The sequence below is a fragment of the Platalea leucorodia genome, assembly GCF_965183815.1.
Source record: "Platalea leucorodia genome assembly, chromosome: 20".
Taxonomy (NCBI): domain Eukaryota; kingdom Metazoa; phylum Chordata; class Aves; order Pelecaniformes; family Threskiornithidae; genus Platalea; species Platalea leucorodia.
Window position 1 is genome coordinate 6,559,972 of NC_138842.1, and position 20,098 is coordinate 6,580,069.

Here is a 20,098-nt window from a genome sequence, read left to right on the forward strand (position 1 = left end):
ACTATGCAAGCAGAAACACAAGTTTAAGGTCACCCACTGTTACTGTTAGTCTGGGATTGAAAAGAAGTGGAAAACTGCCCCACCAGAACTACAACAGCACATTTTGGCTACATGCACTGTCGCACTTGCTTCCCTTTATGCTGTCTTTGCCAAAGGGATTCTCTCTTTTTTTAGATTAAAAGGCAGTTTATTTAACTGGCCTTGTACATATGTCATTTCTCAGTTCAGGATAGACAGGATTATTATTTTTAGGTAGTGGCTAGCTGATTCTTTTCACAATTACTGCTAATACTTTCCACTCTGTACTGTGAAGTTGAGGCAGTTGCTTTTGCCCTTGAAGTACATCAGCACTACCCTGTCTATCCCAAAATCTGAATCTCCTTCCTCAAACATAGTTGTGTCAGTCAGATGGGAGCTATGAGGGCAGTCCTAAAGGTTTGGACCGTTTGGGCCATGGGCTAAGCTACAGCGTGAAGAGTTAAAGAGAATAGCTACACTTATTATGAAGTTGTTCTTTATTCCTAAAAACCACCTCATCTTTGAAAACGCTGACAAGGTACCTCACAGCCCTTGATTCAGCAATTCCTTCCTTTTAATGAATGCCATTTAAATTATTTAAGTGAGGCCATTTTTCTCACACTGGCACCAGTTTAAGCAAGATGGTGCCATTGAATATCCACAACTTACAGACTAAGCAATGAATCTGGAGCTTACATCTTCCTTCCAACTTAACATATGGATATGAAAGCTGAGAAATGACTGACAACAATTCATTTTGAAAGCAAATATCTCGGGAAAATACTGGGCATTAGGTGGAATTAATTTCTAGTATGACTATTACCTCCAAAGTTAGCTATAAAAGAAAAACAGAAGTATCTGGAACAAGTGAAAAGGCTGAAGGTGTAATGTCTGCTGCGGTGAGCAGCTGCAGGAGGAGGTATAAGGGAACGACCTACAGAACCCTTCCGTCCATCGTCAGATACTTACAGGAGGAAAGCTTAAGCTGTCTTGAAGCTGTGCCAAGGTCAACTGGTGGAGCTCTTTACCTGAAATGACAGTTAATTGCATGGGGAGAGTTAAGATTCATGCTTTATGTAGCAGCTTATGGCCTGCGAAGAAAACTGTAGTCCAGTTTATTAAACTATTACATTTTTTCTTTTAAACATCTTCATCTGAAAAATATGCATCACTGTAGTTACTGAAGCAAACTCACCCAGAGCACAGGGTATTGATTATTGCTGTATTTAATTAGAATAATTGTATTTTTGTAATGGTCTGTTAGCACTCATTACTAGGAAATATGATCATACCAATTTTACTAATGTCTCATAAAGTATTTATAGTCTGTATTGACCAAGATGAACCCCGTTTCCAGTGGCAACTCAGATGAATGGCTGAGAAAATATTTCATATTTTCACATAAGAGCTACATTTGTCAAAATATTTTCCATGGACAGAACACAGTCTCTTCCTGATTCTTTCTTCCTTCAGTAGGTCCTCTTTTTTCTTGGTGCTCATCTTTTTCCTGATTTCAGCAGACTCATGATTTGCGCATGTATTTTCATAGGCCTTGTCCTGGTTTCAGCTGGGATAGAGTTAATTTTCTTCCTAGTAGCTGGTATAGTGCTGTGTTTTGAATTCAGCGTGAGAATAATGTGATAACACACTGATGTTTTAGTTGTTGCTAAGCAGTGTTTATACTAAGTCAAGGACTTTTCAAGTGTTTAAAAATAGAAATAATAATTTCTTCTTTACTAGTATTCAGGGGAAATAGCTTAAACAGTTCGGTGCTTTGGGTTTTTTAGCTTCTTTTAACTAGCAGCTTGGGGTCTTTGTAATGAATCTGTATTCCTTTAAATCTACAAATCAATACAGATCTATCGATGTAAAGTTTTGCGTACTGATAAAAAGAAAAAAACATTTCCTTAGAGAGAAGCATTAAGCTAGTATAAAGCACTGATATACTGATATATAATTACATCCCTGTTGGGAATTATATTGGAATAGCTTTCAAAAAATCTCCCAATAAGCTATGTATCTTTAGCAATACAATTACATGAACGCAATATGTGCATGCTGAAAGGGTTTCATCCAACTGCTTTGTGCCTGAGTGTAGAACTTATTGAGGAATTTGGAATATGAATCCTGTGCAGTACTTCACCCGATGAAATGTGATTTTTCTGGTAGCTAGTATGTTGCCTTTGAAGTTTTTCTCAGTGAACTTTTCTGTAAGTTCTGATACTTGTATGGGCGTTCTGAACTAGTGTTCTGTGATTTTTGCTTTCTACACATAGCTAGGCATTCACAAGGCCTCTCTGCGTTTAGATACACATGTAGGCACCTGACAGGATGACACAGACTGGGCTAAAGAACTCTGCACCCTGGCAGCTATTTCACACTGAGTCTTCTCTGTAGAACTGGCCAAAAAGTCAAAACCCACACCATTTTCAGGACATTAGTGTGCCTGTAACCAATTGGTGTTTCACGTAGCTTAGCTGCAGCTGCCCCATCAACAAGTTACTTTATCTGAGATAGTTGCGTTATTTCCAGCAGGCGGAAGGTGTCTGAAACTGACCTTATGGATCAAGAAGCAATAAAGGCCCTTAAATAGTTCAGCTAAACTGTCTGATGCAGAGAATAAAGTGTTTCTTTGCCCCAGAAAAAATATCCTGCTATCAGAACCATGCTGCTTTGGACTTCAAGCCAGGTACATTCCTCATTTGACTACATATCTAGTTGCTTCTACTGAGACATGGCATGAACGTGACAACGGCTGTGGACAGGCTTGCAGCAACTTGTCAGCTTATCCATAAATTTATTTGTTTTGCTAAAGTTAAAATAAATGCTTAATTCAGAAACATTTTAAATGATGTAGTTTATTTACTTAGTAAACTGTTAGTTCCTAATGTGCTGTTGTTGATCTTGGAAACACAACGTTTTTTATTGTCCTCTTGCTTTCCTGTTGTCTTGGCACTACAGCAGTGAACAACGTATGCCAATAGCTGCTTATCGAGGCTCAAAACCACTCTGAACCCTGTCCTTTATTGGCATCTTACACCAATGTAGTGTGAGACAAAGCGGGAGGCTCAGTTTACTGCCGTCTCAGTGTGCAGGAAATGAAAATGTTTGTTTCTTTTATGGGTTTTTTGAAGTTGTCAGCATGAAAGGAAAGGGGCAATAAAGTGCAAAAGTGTCAGTGAAGCATTTGGGATGCTAGGAATTCTAGAACTGGAAAGACATACGCTTACATCTTTCTACAAGAAGATAGACTTTATATTTTCTTCAGATTTGTGCCAGATATCATCTATTGATACAATTTGCTTCAGGAAAACACATTTTCTGTTCTGGTGCTCTCATGTGCTCTCTCACACATGTGCACCCCTCTACCTCAATTAAAGTACTAGCTTTGCCTGGTTAACATTGACATAAATCTTTATCCTCAAAGCTGGCTTTTGAAACACTAATCTAAAATATTTGGGAGCCAAAATATGTACCTGGGCAGCTGTAGAGTGGTATTCCATGGACATCTGTGGTCCCGGGATCTTTGACTTGCAGGATTTTAAATCTTCTGAACTTAGTAGACAGCTTTCAAATGGCACTCTTCTATGATCTGAAGGGGCTGTTAAATTGAATATACACATTTCATGTGTGCTAAATTTACCAAAATTATAAATGGAGAGCAACTGCTTTCGCTATGTTAGGCAATTTCTTCACAAAAGTAGAAACCAGGTCAAATGGAAGAATCTGTGGCTGGTAATATTAAGGTTGCACAATAAAGTCACAAGGTTTTGTTACCAAGTGTTACACATAGTGTTTGAATGATTGCAGTTGACCTTTGTTAAAAGTAGATCAACAAAGGCTTCTGTCAGCTACTGCCATTTTCCTGTCGAAGTTAGCAAAATCTTTGGTAATCACTTTGCCACTGTCGTATGACAGTGTATTCCTCACTTGTGCTTTTGATATGGGAAAGGCTGTAAAATGCAAGTGGCAGAATATTTATTCACCAGTAATTCAAGAAAGCGTGTTGATAATGCTGCTACTGCTTGCCACGGATATATTCAATTTTTTTTCCTTCAGAGCCATTACAGAAATGCTTTCCAGCAGATTTAGAATACAAACATGCTGAAAAAAGCATAGACTGCTAAAATGATTAGCAGGAAGGTTTAAGCTGTGTTACAAAAATACCTACAGCTGTAAAGAAGGTGAGTTTTTGGCTTAATTTCTAGAAACACTCTAATTATTTGGGTTACTGTGGTCTGCAAAACAAGAAAAAAACTCCCCAAACAGGATTTCCTTTGTCAAAAGTTCTCCAAAGAACGAGTGTGCTAGTAGAGCTTCAAGATAATGAAGCTTGGCTTGATAAAGGCTTGACTTCAGTCTTACAACTCAGGCTGGCCAGTTCAGATCCTCGGTTCTTCCCTGTATTTGAGGCATTTCCAATTACATTACCTAACAGTTTGGAAATAGTTAAATGCATATGCCACTTTCATGGACATACCTCACTTGGAGTTCTTTTGTCATCTAAAATACATGAAATTAAATGCAAAACTATCATCTCACCAAAATATTAGTTCTCATTCAAGTTCATGAAACCAGTTAAATCGTTCTTGTCTGTAAAGTTGCTGAAGTGCCTAGTTATTTATTAAATCCAAGCCTTGATCACCAAGGACTTAGGCAATGTAAAAGCTCAGTTCTAGAATACCGTTGATGTGTGCATTTCACAGACGTGACACATGCTGCAAAGCCACAGCCTTAGTTCAGCTCCAACACCTACCTCTGAGATTCCTGACTTCTGGTGACCTGGAGTGGAATGTCTTGATATTTTAAAGAATCTTTCTGTGTTTAAGACACTGCTTTCAGAGATTTTTTTTCTCCAACTGGACTCCCAAGAGTCGGTCTAGGTTTTAAGTCTTTCATAAAATCATTAATCTCCTATTTTAAAGCATCAACCCCAGCTAGTAGCTGTCTGAGCAGAAACTGTAGCTCTTAAAGCTCCTGTGTTGGTACATTTTGGTTCTCCGCCCGCCGTCTGCAACCTGCAAAAAGTTTTTAGAGGCTGAGCCATCAAAATTTCAGCTGGAGAGCTAGTGATCCCGGAAACAGGTGCCCAGCCGCCAGGAAGCCGGCTCAGCATTTATTAATGGTTAAAACAAAGTTCCCGGGTTCTGTTTTCAGTCTTGAAGCGGTTTCTTACAGGCAGCTGCACATCGGTATGGGGAGGGTCAGCCTTTGGTTTCAGGTGTGGCTTCTATCACTCAGGCGTTGTGGTGGATGGAGATGTCTCCTGTGCTCACGCCTTGTCCTTTATGTGTGGGACAGGGAAGTTGTAAAGCCGGAGCGGGGGGTGAGGTGTCTAAGTGTGGCCCAGGGGACAGCTGAGGACGGGGGCGGCTGGAAGAGGTGCGGGCTCGGCCTGTGCCCCGCAGCGGGAGAGGCAGATGCCTCCGGAGGAGGGATGCGCAGCGAGGGCGGCGGGTCCCGTCCCCGGGCTTTGGCGGGGGGTCTTCGCCGCGGCCTCCTCCTACCCGCGCAGGGGCTGAGCTGGCCCCGAGCCCGGGGAGGGAGGGAGGGAGGAGGCGACGGCTCCTCCCCGCTCCCTCCCCTCTCGCCCGGCAGCCGGGCCGGGGCCACTCGCATGTGGCCGGGCGGCGCAGCCGGCCGGGCGCCCAGCGCTCGCCGAGGGAGCCGGGGACGATGCTGGCGGCCGCGGCCCTTTGCGCCGCCGCGCTGGGCTGGGCTGCGGGGGCACGGCTGCTCAGCGGTAAGGCGGCGCGGGGTGGCGGCCGCTCCGCGCAGCGCAGCGGGGCCGGCGCTCAGGGGGCCGGGGAGCGCGGGGGGCCGGAGGCCGGACTCGCCGCCCCGGGGAGCCTGGTCGCCGGCTCCGCCCGCCCCTCGCCTCCTGCCCCGGGAGGGTTTGCGCCGTAGGCGAGGACGTGCGTGCGTGTGCGCTGCCTTGCGCGGTGCGTTTCCCTTCGGGCGCCCCGGCCGGAGCATCCCCTGCCCCGGGGCCCCCCGCACCGGGCGGGAGCGCCGCTGCCTCGCTGGCCGCCGACAGTCCGGTGTCATTTTCCTCCTCCAGTGAGAAACCCTTCTGCTCTCTCTGCTGCATTTCTGCCTCGCTTCTAGGAATTTTAAATGCTGCCCTGGCTAACAGAGCTACCCTTGTCATCCGACCCTCAGTGGTAATTACCAGCCTGGCTGAGCTTCCAGCCAACACTAGGTTGTCTTACTCTTCCTCTACAAATCTCTTTTGATTATCTCTTTTGATTATTACAAAAATCTCTTTTGATTATCACTGTCCTCCTGATTTCGTGCAAGGGAATGTCGCCTGTTTAGACACCTTTCATAGGAATAGATCTATGGCAGCTCGAGGCTGGACCAGCAGTGTTTTCGGACGTAGTACCCAAATTAGGTAATCTAGTCTGGTTTTAGGGCACAGAATAGCCAGTCTGGGGGAAGTTTCTGCCTGACTCGATGGGGTGGTATATTCAGCAGAAAGCCTGAATGCTGTTGCCTGTGAAATGTTCATGTTATTTCAACATCGGGCAAAAGTTTTATTATATCTATAAATACATTTTTAATTCTGCCATGCTCTTGTCTGCAGTGGAAGCTTTGTGGGAGTGAGTTAGAGGGCTCAGCTGCCAGCTGTGGGGTTTGAGATGTGTTTCATTTCATGAATTTTTTACTTCTCAGTATAATTGACTCATCCCTAGTCTTGCATTACCAAGGCTCGCTGAAGTCAGCAGGCTTTGAGGCAGACCCCGTGTAGGCGATGAGGAGATAAGGGGAAAATACAAGCAACCCTTTCAGCATTGGTGAGAGCTTTTTTTAACCATGTTTGTTTTTTTTTTTTTAACCAATTGTCCTCTGTTACCTAAACTATATTTGGAAACCTAACTAGCAATGAAGTCTAGACAGTAATCAACTACAAAGAATTTTTCCTTAGCTGAAAGCAATGACAAGTTTGGCTGATGAGACAGAGGTTTTCTGCCAGTTAATGGGAAAAAAAGTGTTTGCGTATCAGGAAAGAACCTGAGTGCAGTTTTTGACGCTATTTCTAGACAGTTGCTGCAGTTTTTTAATAACAATGTGCCATCTGTGTTTTTCTTACGTCTTTCACGATAGCAGTGGACATATCCCTCAGAAGAGGTAAGGGTTTTTGCCTTTTTCACCAAGCCTGCATGAGCGTTAAGTTACCAAGAGAAACACAGGTTATGCTAGAGATGTATTTTTAAATACTGCTTTTGCAGTATGGCCAATTTTAATTTCTATGTAAAATGTTAGCAGACTCTGTGATGCAGAGTACTTAACTGTTCAAAAATTCCCGTACAAAAGATGTTTAAATTTCCACTCTTAGAGTGGCCATGCAGGAACGTATAAGAATAAAGAAAAGCCAGCATATATCCTATGGAGGGGTTTATAATGACCTGTCCTCACATCCCATTTGTTCTGAGTACGCTACAAACGTTGCTAAATGTTTTTCTTCTGTAAAAACATGTAGGTTAGCAGATTGTGTCTGCTGTGCGTTTGAAAAGAAATATTTACTGAGTAAAACAAAACTGTTTGTTTCCACAGTCTAAATATTGACACTCTTCTGCTGAGAAACATACAAGTGCATAATTTTAGATTATGTATCTTTTCACTTTGATCTTTACTTTCCTTGTAATCAAAATAAGCCATGCTGCTTCATGCATGAGAAAGTCCTCGGCTTACGACGGTCTGAAAACAGGCGTCGTTTACTTCCTGGGCAGTCGGTAACATTACAGGGCAGAGCAATGCTTACAATTGGACTGGGTGAACACATCTTGGTAAACTGCAGTATATACTTCATGAAGCTATTACATATGCCCCAGAAGATAAATTATTGTTATCTCTGTTGGTGTAAGGGGATCTCTAATTTTAGCCATTTAAATTCCTTAAAAATAATACTAATTAAAAAAAGCCTCTCTGAATCCTTGTAAAGGAACTCCCTTTTTAAAAGGTTGCACATGTCAGCTTGCTCTCTGGCACAGCATTGCTTCTTTGTAAGGAGCTCCTAGGGTCTTCAAATCGCCGAAAATTCATGAGAGAGCTGACAAGTGCAGGACGTGAAAGAAGAGTACTGTGCAGATCGACCTAAACGGTTACGTCCAGTAAGAAAAGTCTGCAGATGCCATTTGCTAGTCCAGTAATACAAGACGCTTTTTGCCTGTGTTGTGTTTTCCATATAAACTATTGTACAGTGCAAAACTCAAGCAAATGGAAGTATTAGCATTCACTTTCGGTACTAACAGGCATAGTTTCTGTAACAGGTTTCTTTCCATTTCTGCAGGACAGACAGTTTGCCGGGGTGGAACACAGCAACCGTGCTACAAAATAGTTTATTTTCATGATGCTTCACGCAGGATCAGCTATGAAGAAGCACACCTTGCCTGCAGAGCTGATGGTGGACATCTAGTCAGTATTGAAACAGAAGCAGAGCAAAGACTGATTCAAAAATTTATTGAGAGTCTCTTAGCTTCTGATGGAGATTTTTGGATAGGGCTTAGGAGGAAAAAGGAGGAGGTAGACAATAGTACAGAGTGTCAAAATCTCTACTCCTGGTCAGATGGCAGCTCATCCAAGTTCCGGTAGGTACCCATGAGTGAGACTGGGAAGCAGCCTGGTCAGGGACTGTCACCTGCCTTTAGCAATCAGAAAGGATTCTTTCAAAAGAATCAAGCAGTGTTGTCCCAGCTGTCATCTGTGTTCCTTCTGCAATCACTGAGGAGTGGTGGTAACTCCAGAGAGCAATTCATCCCATCCAGATGTCCGGGGTAGACAAATTACCCTCTACAGACCCTGCTCTCTCTTTGTTGCTCTGTATAAGACACCTAGCGTGTCTAGCTTGGGCTAGATTGATAATTTTTGATTGCTAAAAGGAGGTGGAAGAACAAGCGATCTGGTCTTAAAAATCTCTGATTAGGCATGTACAAAATATGTGCTTTGACCTGAAGGTTCCTGCACTTCAGATCCCCTAAAGCTTTGTCCCTGATGTCCTGAGCGATGAGCCCTTCTCCTACTTGCTGAGGGACTAGCATTTTTTTCCTGTGAGACGGTAAAATTGGAGAGCTGCAGTATTTACTGCAGACATGAAAAATTAAAATTTCACAACACTTGTTAGATTTCTGCCTCCTTGTCTTAAGGCAAGCGGAACCACAGCATTTGCTGTAATTAAAATATAAAGGCAACAACATTTACAACCAATACAAGTTTGCTGGGGTTGTTTTCACTACTTTCACATTTCTGTTCAGCATAGAACCAAAATGTGTTGAGCCTCAAAAGTTCTGCTAAATTATAATTTGATTTCAATCATGAGTCACAGTATTCTAGACAAAAGATATTCTTAGATCCAGGCCTACAAGGTCTGCCTTTCTGTGGTATAGAACTAGCAAATCGGCTCTAAACATTGCCAGGTTGATGAAAGCCTTAGCAACGAGGTGCTAGCTCTACAGTGAACTTAGGTTCAAGAGAGTTTTGCCTGGTAGATATTTCCGATTGAACCTGTGATTAAAGTAATTTTAAAAAATCAAACTATACAATGATCACTCATCATCTTCAATTTCTTGCTGCATTTACAGTGATTGAACTGCAAATTTCCTTAAATAACCCAAACGTTCTTAAATATTTTATGGCAAAATGTCATATGTGTGACAAGTGTGCCTTTGCATTCTTCTTTATATTGGACATGTGTAAAAATACCTTGCTATTGTGCACTTTATGCTTTGGGAACTCGTAAGAAATTTTAGTTGCTCTGTGCAGGAACGAATAAAACAGAACTGCTTTTAGTACTGTTCAATATATTAAAGTTTCTCCTGTGGTTCAGATATTGGGGGTAGATAATAGGAAGCTAGAACCAGATCTGCCGCTGTTGAGAAACAGCCATAGCTTTATTGCCTTTCGTTGGTGAGACGCAGCTTATTTATGCTAAATGATAAAGCCAAGGAAAAGATCAGGGACGTGGCGAGGCGGGGCGGGCACTAGGGGAGGAAGGAAGTGAGGGAGGAATACAGCATTGTAATGATTGAAAAAATACTGCTTTAACATGTGTGGGTTTTTTCCCCTGTTGAATACCTTGGTATATCTGGAATTATTTATATTGTATGGATCAGCTTTCAGAAAGTGCTCAGCATGCAGAACATTGCTTGTTCCAAAATCAGTGGGTATTGAACATTTTTCAAAATCAGGACGCAGTCTTAGAAGTGTTTCTCTGAGATGCATAAGATGTCCCTTCAGTAAGGATTGTACGACAGAGTGCTAAGTAGTGAAGCCCCCTTCCTGTGTACTACTTGGAAAGGCCTACACAGTTTTCCAGTGGTGAAGTTTATTATTAAAAAAACCCCAATATTATCCGCAGGAAAGGTTTTTTTTCATGTTAGTGTTTTTCTAGACAGAGGAAAACAGGTCCTGCTTTAGCTGTTTCATTTTCTTATTCAACAGTTGTCAAAATTTTGCAGGCATTGGGCACTGAGGCCAGAGAGCAAAAATAATTTTGATAGATGATTTTGCACAGGTCTAAAATTGCACAGAGAGAGTCAAAGTTCCCCTGAGCTTTTACTCAGCCTTGCAGAGGAGTTTCAAGCAGTGAGGTACTCAGCCTTTCACTCCCTAACATTTGTTGAACACCTTGCTCACTGGGTTTTCTTTGAAAATTAAGAATTCCAGAAAGAGAAGACACGCTGTAAATAATTCTGTTGTTATTGGTCCTACTTTTACACCGTGGAAGCGGGAGGTGAGGGTGGGGTGGGGTGTGCTGAGCTGTAATTCTTTTTGATTCTGCCCTCTGTAGTGCCCTGTGTGCTGTATTCCCATCTGAGCTTCTGCAGTGCCATGGAAAGTGACATCACGTCTTACTTTACATGTTCATTGTATTTTCTTAGGAACTGGTATGTAGATGAGCCATCCTGTGGGAGTGAAATCTGTGTTGTGATGTACCACCAGCCATCTGCCCCACCAGGTGTCGGAGGTCCTTACATGTTTCAATGGAACGATGACAGATGCAACATGAAAAATAACTTCATTTGCAAATATTCTCTTGGTAATGAGTCATTCTGTAGCTTTAAAAACCAACCTGCTCCCAGTCCCCAAGAGGAGGTATGAGGAGATTGCAGTAATGGATAGGGAAACCCTCTCTTAGCTTCACTGGAAAGATCTGGTGGGAGACAGATACCTTTAAATTTATGCAAGTCCTAGGGAAAACAGTCTCCTAATATCTGTAGCTACTTGCCTTGTGACTTATATGAATTCTCAGAGGATTTTTATAAAGTATTTGAGATCTCAAATGGGGCCTAAGAGAGAGAGAACGCTAAAGGGTGCTTGTGTTATTAAGACTATATTCAGTACACTTGCTCTCCCTACTCAAGCTTATGAGGAAATTGTGCATATCTTTTTTCTTTTAGAGAAGCCAACGAATGCTCCAATAGAGAATTCTCGAAGAGGTAAGTTACAGATATTTGTTTGGGGCTTTTTTTAATGATATGCTAACTTTCAGTAGAAATACTCTCTGTTACATTCATTGTCAAGGACACTCACAGACTGAAAACTTACTGAGCAAGAAGCAAGAAGCTTCCCTGCAGTTTGCACTTTCCTTGTGCTAGTCTATAATCCATTCTGCAGGAACATAGTCTTGCTGTTGTTGATGCAGTATCTGGGACTGCTGGTCATGCAGGCACTGGTGAGGCCGCCCCTCGAATGCTGTGCTCAGCGCTGGGCCCCGCACCCCAAGGCGGCCATGGAGGGGCTGGAGCGTGGCCAGAGCAGGGCAGCGAGGCTGGGGCAGGGGCTGGAGCACAAGGCTGGGGAGGAGCGGCTGGGGGAGCTGGGGGGGCTCAGCCTGGAGAAGAGGAGGCTGAGGGGAGCCCTCATCGCTCTCTGCAACGGCCTGAAAGGAGGCTGGAGCCGGGGGGGTCGGTCTCTTCTCCCCAGGAACAAGCGATAGGATGAGAGGGAACGGCCTCAAGCTGTGCCAGGGCAGGTTTAGGTTGGGTATTAGGAAAAACTTCCTCACTGAAAGGGCTGTCAGGCCCTGGCACAGGCTGCCCAGGGAAGGGGTTGAGTCCCCATCCCTGGAGGTATTTAAAAGACAGGTAGATGTGGTGCTTAGGGACACGGTTTAGTGGTGGGCTTGGCAGTGCTGGGTTAATGGTTGGACTTGATGATCTTAAAGGTCTTTTCCAACCGAAAGGATTCTATGATTCTATGATTCTATGCTGCAGAACTCTAAGCAAAAGAGTTCCAGTACACCTTGCACATCTTTGCAGCTGGCAGTCTCTTCAGTCTCCTCTCACCCTCACTTTTTATGATTCTTAAACTCGTTTAAATAACATCTGCAATATTAATTAAGCTGCTTCTTTCCAGATGTTGCAACAGAGCCCTTGAACCCAGTATTCCCAGGAGAACACCATAAGAAAGATGCTAATGTAACAGTTGTAGAAGCCAAAGGTATGCTGCGCGTTCAACAGCTGGCCTGTTCTCTCTCTAACTATGCAGGCTCACATTTCTCACATGTGGCTGTAAACAGTCAACATTTCAGTTTGAAGTGTTTGACCCTAAATGTAGAAGACTGAATTTAGACAACTGCATCTAAAAAAAAAACTTCCCTCAAATCTTTTCCAGTACAAACCTAAACCGATTGCTTTGGCTACCAAAATGTTCTAAATCTAAAGCTGTGCAAAGTATTTTGGGTCTAAAAAGGTACTTTTAATTTATTGGATCACTTTTGAATCTGTAAATTGTTGATGTTTTGTTTGTAAGTCTATTATTAACTATGAAAAACTTTCAATTTCTTCTTACCACACTGACTTGCCCCCTACAAATTCACAGATCATAAAAGGCATTTTGCTCTCTGAAATCTTTTGGCTGGACGTTCCTAAGCTTTTAAAAAACAGCATATCTCATTAACTTGCCCTACCGCTGCGTTCTCACAGTGAGACAGTGAGGCTTGTTGGTTCCTCATCTTGAAGATTTGAGCTTATTTTACTTTAGCCTACTTAACTAGATGATCAGTCTCTGTTAGACTTGCTGCCTTTGAGAAGAAGTAGATACTGCTAGATTATGAAAAATACTAGAAGCCCATTGAGGTGTGATGATGCTGCCTTTTGCAGCTGTTTTAGTTTTTCTATGAAGCTCTGTGCACGTCAAATGCAACTGGAAGTGAATAAAAGCTGCCATCTTGTTTTTACCCCTAGAACCTGTTCAGAGTCTTGCCTATATCCTTATTCCCAGCATTCCTGTGCTGCTTCTCCTGATGGTCGTTACAGCCATTGTCTGTTTTTGGCTTTTTGCAAAGAGGTAAGTGACACTTTTGTGTAACAAGTGAACCTGTGGTCTTTTGTCCTGGCAATAATTTTACAGCTAGCTTCAGGATCCTGTAAGATGCTCTGGAGAGGACAGCTTTCAGCCAAATACATGTTTAAAAAGTGGCATAGATGCTCCAGGCTGAGTTACTTGTGAAGTAAAATTTTAAGTAAATCACATTATGCCATTTTATGATGTTCACAGATATATAGTATTTAGGGAATAGTGTAAAACAAGATGATTATTTCGACATATCAGCACTTAAGTTTTCTTATTAAAGATCTGAATTATCAGAAGATCCCCTTCAAAAGTGAAAAACATAGTAATAGAAATAAAAGGATATACGTTTGGAGCAAATAACATTTACCGATTTCCTCTCCTTGCTTTCCCTGTGTGCACAGTACCTCTGGCGGGGATGCTGGCTGTGGTTTTGCGAGTGTCAGTGTTGAGTTTTGCTGCCTCAGCATCTCAGCCAGCAACAGGGTGCAAGGGGTACCTCAGCAGGTCCTGCCATGGGACTACCCCAGGTGTGCAGCCTGCTGCCACACACCTGGAAGGGCAAGTAATAACAAATGTCATCCTGAGTCCAGGCTCCGAGTCTCAGCTTTCCTTCAAAGGTCATCATTAAATTACTGTAAGGGAGGTGTGGTATTGTTTTGTATTTGCCTCTGTAAAAAAGCATATTATGACTTGTCCTCTTTCTTCCATCCCTAAGGAGACAGGAGCAAATAGATGCAAGCCCAAAGGAGGAAGATGCATGGTTGTCTAACCTCAGGAGGAACAGTCCAAATCTGGATATTTACAAAGTAATCAAGAAGCAATCAGAAGCAGATCTGGCTGGAACCAGGCCTGACACTAAGAATTCTTCCTTCCGTACACAGGAAGATAAGGTGCTTGAGAGCCTCTCCAGGGATTATGATGATGCGGCAATGAATACATCAACGAGTGGCTTTCTGACATTGGCCAGTACCGAAAGTGGCTTTGTGACCAATGATATCTATGAGCTGTGTGGAGATCATGTGGGGTGGAGCAAGGAATCGGCCTGGGTGGAGAATGAGATTTACGGATATTAAGGAAATGGATAAAAAAAGCCCAGAAAATGGATGACAGAGTGAATATCAATACAAGCTAACCTGCCCTCCCTATGCACTTGTTTTAATAATAGTATATGTGATGCTTATCCTGGTTTTGCATTGTCCCTATATTCTTCTCTTTTTTGAAAGAATGTGGGTTTTTAAGGATCCAAACTGAAAAGAATGTATATATTTTGCTTTGCATCAAGCCCCCTTTTGCCCCAGGAATGGCTTATTAATACTATTGTTCTTTTTTGTACTCCAAAGATATGCCTTTGAAACTAAAGGACAATCCAAAATCCCTATTTATTTAACTGACCTACTCATCTTCACAGGTGTTACAAGTCAAAAGGCAATCACTGGTCACACTTGGATTCTCATAGGTGTTCCCAGGAAAGCTGCCATGGTTGCAGGTTGGTCACTGTTTCCGTATCAGCCCATATCCCAGCTGTGCTGGCCTCCCTCACCATCTGCCCGTGACGCTGACAGACACCTCACAAGGAGGAGAGTAGTGAGGTTTCTGCTTCTTTCCCTCCCTCCTAGTTCTTACTGCCAAGGCAGTGTATGTGAGTCACAGCGCATAACTGTGTGTTACTTACGCCATTAGGCTGGTTTTTCAAGAATCCCAGTAAGTGCTTGGGTGTCTTAAGGCTAACTGTGTTCCCTCACTTATCCGCTGGCAAAAGGAACTGCAAAGCAAGGAACAGGGGACTTCTCTGCAATGCTAAAGGACGGGAATGGGGTACTTCAAAGCATTCTGATTGGTCTTGGGAATTGCAGCAGCCTGGTTAGCTGTCCAGAGATGTGCTAATTTGGCCTAAATGACAAATTGAGTACCAATTCCTTTCTTGTAGAAGGAATAGCCAGTTGCAGTTTTATTCTAGATCTTTTTCCTCCCTGGGCCTGTGACATGTAGACTGACATCCTGATGTTAATCTCCATAGAGATGGAATTTATGAAAAGGTAGGTGAACGTAAAAAATTGGATTAAAAACAGCATTTTAACAGGGAAACTAAAGTATCGTGCTAATCAGCTATAATAAATTATCTGTTATCTATTTACAAGGACTGCACATATTCCAGTATGTAGATTAAGTAAGTATTAAGGTGAGGTACTGAGGATAGTTCATAGAATTTCCTCTCTGACAGTGTGAGGGAATGATATCTTATTTTACCATGGTTTTTAAGGTGTCATTTTGAAGCCAATATTAGATACCTCCCATTTTTCTGCACCTTTGGAGGAGTAGAAATGAATGGCACCAGGGCATAGCAACTGCCACAAAGCTAAATATAAATTCAGGTGAAATGAGAATTTTCCTGTTAGATATGGGGAACAAGCAAGAATATGATGCAACACCGTTTACCTCAGAGAGAATTCATGGTCTGTAGTTCACTGCTTGACTTCTAAGGGAAACAGACAAGAGACGATCCTTCACACTGAGGGTTTTTTCAGATCATTACCTCTGTTTCTCTGTTATTTGGAGCACATTTAATAAAGTTGTTAAAGAGCTAGGAGAAATCAAGGGTATGCATTTGCCATGGAAATGGTACGAAAGACCTGTCCAAATGTCTGCAGAAGCAACTTCAGGCTGGAGTTTTATCCTCTCTAAGGTGTATAAGGAGCCAGAGCAGGCTAACAGGATATTCTAAAGAGTTGCACTGAGTTTAATTTCTTTTTATTGAACAGAGAATATATAGTTATTTTAGCCAACTGTACATAAATATGAGATTTCTGGTGTAGGAAGTTAAAAACAGCTGTGATGAACTATTCCAAGATAAACTGAATTTAACTTGGCCATTGGTCAAGGCTTTTCAAAGCACACTTCAAGACATTACTTGTATCACAAGAATAAGGAATTTATATTGGAAAAGAGAGAAGGGCATCTTTCTTCACAGCACTGTCTTTTCTGCTTGGGAGGATAACGTCATTTATCACCGAGAATGCAGAACGGCAATTAAATGAAAAGTTGGGTGCCTAGCATTTTCTTTAAACTGTGCTTGCCTAGCTGTGGTTTGATGAAGAGATACCTAGAGTTATCCATAGCAAGTTGAATACCACACAACTTTCCTTGGAATCAAGAAGGTACAGAATTTGCCCATCAGCATGGATTCTTAAGTAACTAGATGTCTTTGATTTTTGAACTTATCACGTGGACAAGTTTTCATCTTCCATGCATTAGAGAGAGGACGTTCCAGCATCTCCCATATAAGCTTGTAATTTCCTATGCCATGTAGTACAGAGAGCATGATTGTATATGTTTGCTGAGAAGAAACACAGCAAAGGGGACTCAGGAGCAGTACTGACAACCTGGGATTGTGGTTAACTTATTTTTTGCTAGGCCTTTCCGATACATATTCTGTTCATGAGACACGATCAGCTCAATGTTTGTCTCACAGTTACAAGGACTCAACGACCTTCATAGGAGCTTAGAGCAAACTGCTGTGGCAAGGTCTCTGCACTGCTGCGTTTGTCAGTGCAGCTAAGTGTAACAGGAGTTTGGATAAAAACTGAGATTCATATTGACTTGAACATGCGCAGGGCAAAATCCCATGTGCTGCTGGATATGGGCTCGCTTTAGCTGAATTCCATTGTAAAAGTTCACAGGAAGCTGGAGGTACTTGCAATTGCCAAGGCTTTTGGAAAGGAATAGGAAGGGAATTCGGATTTATCAAATAAGCACATGATCTGGTTCCATAAAGGACTACTTTCTGTGAAATGTTTGATGTTAATACTGAGATCTGCAAAACTTAAAACACATTTACAAATATAAGATTCCCCCCACCGAAATGAACAGGCACAATCCCTTCCTGTGCTCCCCAGCTGCTTCAGGCTATAGACAGACAACACAGCATTGTTTTGCACTTTCTGCTTTTTAAAGATGTTTGTCCTTACCTGAACACTTTGGTGCTAAATGGACAGGTGGAGTCTGGAGCACAAGTTCTGCAGGAAGTCGTAGATTCTAAGGCAAAGTCACTGGCCATGAAGTACTGACAGCACCAGTGTGGCCTCTGGATATTCTTCAGTACAGAGCTAGTCTGTGTTTCTTCTGAGAATTGAGTCCAGCTGTTAATACTGAAGTCATGAGTATGCTTAGAGGTTTGCATTCAGAGCTGTACAGCTTCTTGCTAGGGATCTTTGCATGTTCGTAGCTGTGTATGTGTGGAAAGCACTGCGAAGTTCAGCCATTAAGATTTTTCTGTCCTGTCTGGTCTGATATCTCAGGTGTTTCACACATTGGTTTATATATTCTCAAGGCAAATATGTTCAGCTTTGAGTAAGCCAGCACATTTTGCTTTGTCTGCACTTACTCTGTTTTCAATTATTCCAGCAATGGAGCTGTTCCTCAAAACTGGAGTTTTATTTGATTGTATCCCATTGAACTAAGAAAGAAGTGGGAGTGCCACGTAGAGAACCAAGTACGTTGAACACTGGGAAGCTGGACATCTGCACTGAAAAAAAAGAAAGCATTTAGGACATTATCATGTATCTGGGGCCATTTGGATTCAGCTCTGTACTCTCTCTCAGTCTGATCTTAACTACTGAGTGTCTCAGTCCCATGTGAAACACAGAAATAACAGCAATTCACAGGCTTCCAGGGATGCCTGGAATCTAAAACTGAGTGACTCTGAAGTGATTTTGAGACGACAATAATGAGGCCTTGTAATTGACAAAGTTTTAATTTTATTGTCCAGTAGATCTGTGCAGCAATTTTGAAGCATGTCTAGACTAAGTCATTATGTATAAAAATTCATTTGATTAAAGATATGGTTTGGTTGAGCAGTTCTAGTACCTGGCCCTGTGTATAGCAATTAATCTTTTTTACTTATTCTGTTGGATCACGTTTGACCTTTTCACAAGCCAAATAAATAAAAATAGTAAATGCCTGTTTACCTGTCTGTCTGTGTATAAAAAACGGCCAGAACATGCCAAGTTTTGCCATTCTGCATTGGTTGCAATTTTATCATATCAACTTTTCAACAAAGCTTTTGTCCATAGATCTCAGTCAAGCACAGGACTTCTAAACACAGGAGTACTTAACTGCAATAAGACAAGAACTGCTGGTCACTGAAGTTAGTCCTCAGTGTTTTGATTTAAACAGCCAAGGGATTTTTTTAAGCTTTATAGCCCTGTCTAGACTTCTCAAATCATTAGTTCAGATTTACTTAGTGGAGTCTTGAGCAATCTTGAAGATTGCCATGTAACTCAGTCATTTCTCAGCCAAACACCCCTATTTAATAGCCTGCCGTATTGTGGCAAGGAAAGATTTCTGTTCATCTCCTCTACCTGGTTGAATGTTTTCATTAAGAGTATTTACTTTGTTTAGGATACCTTGTGTACACTGTGCTGGACAGAAATGTGATGTGGTAGTGAAGTGCCAGTCTTCTGCTGGATGAGTTTTGCCTGAAGGCATACAAGATGTAATGCAGAGCTAAAAAAAAGGTGCAGGTTGAGGCAATCTTGACACTGTGAAATGCTTACGGAAGCCAGAGCTCTTCAGAATATATTGTTAAAATCACAAAGAATTATATCTGCTTTGTCTGGCTTTATACTAAGGATTTGCTAAGCTCCGGGTTTTGGATCCATCTGGTTTTTGGTTTTGTTTTTTTCTTCTTTGATCAGAGACCAGGTAATGGAGGGAGGATGACCAAGCAAACAAAGCATGCCAAGCAGGAACACAAATATTACTCACCTATTGCTCTGCAGGTGAGTATTTCCAGCTCCAGGAGAGCAACATTTTGCTGCCAAACAACTCTGTCTATGAAGCATCTGAAGTGAATTTAGCTCTTGACAGGGTTCCCTTGAAGTTTGCTCTTCTTCACTGCATGGAAATAAAAAAAAAAATAGGAAAATGAAGCAAAACCAATTTGCATAAGCCACCAGGAAACAAAGATGTGCCAAAGGCTTTGGCAGGTGCTTTATGTGGGACTGAAACAACAACAGAAATGAGTGCACGACGTGGCCGTGAGTGCGCTCTGCCAATGTAAATATGCAGGAAGCTGTTTCTGGATCTGTGTGCTATTGCTGCCTATTGCAAACATGGAAATATTTCGGTCAGTTGCCACAGCTGCTTCTCTCACCTCCTGAATGTTATAGGTGAGGTTGATGTGCACAATGGCACTGTCCGGCATATCTGCAGTATCACAGAGTGTCTGCCAATCTCACACCGTTCCTCCGCCACACAGTGGTGCAAGATGAAGCCCCGAAAGAAGTCATCCCTTTAAAAAAAAAAAAAAAAAACCTCTACCTGTTTTGAAAATGACAGCCAGTTAGCAACCATTTCTCCTCAAAAGCAAAATCCTGGTATAGGAGAGTAGTCACTGCTGGGCACTTGCAATGTCTGACGGTTCTAATGCAGTGATTAGTGTTCTTTTATCAAGCAATTGTGTGTCTATCCACTTCTACTCTTGTATCCTTGGTCTCTTCTCTCTTTTTGGCAGGCACTAAGCATCTTTTAGGCATTGAAAAACAGGAAATGAGAGGAAGAAGCTCAAGCCAGATGTTGGAGCTTAGGTGTGTAAACATGTACAGCCATATTTTGGCAACTAAGCGTGTGCCCCGGTCTTTTGAGCTGCTGGCTTATCGAACTCAGGCAAAGTCAGCTGCATGTGCTCAGCATCTGTGGCGGTGATTAGAAGGCGAGGTAATTTTATCGTTTCTTTGCCGTCTCCGTTTAGTAGCGCATCACAGCGGTAGCATTATGTACGGGAACA

The 20,098-nt window shown here is 42.2% G+C and overlaps 1 protein-coding gene across 1 annotated transcript; it reads left to right on the forward strand.

Moving 5' to 3' along the window:
• Window positions 1-5,438: 5,438 nt before the first annotated feature.
• LAYN (layilin) lies at window positions 5,439-14,387 on the forward strand (the record flags this gene model as incomplete). The annotated part of the gene is given in 11 exon segments (XM_082330590.1): window positions 5,439-5,498; window positions 5,500-5,547; window positions 5,549-5,618; window positions 5,621-5,761; window positions 7,126-7,149; window positions 8,312-8,609; window positions 10,899-11,056; window positions 11,418-11,456; window positions 12,376-12,459; window positions 13,206-13,308; window positions 14,030-14,387. Coding segments are annotated over 11 exon segments (1,383 nt in total).
• Between the last annotated feature and the right edge of the window lie 5,711 nt (window positions 14,388-20,098).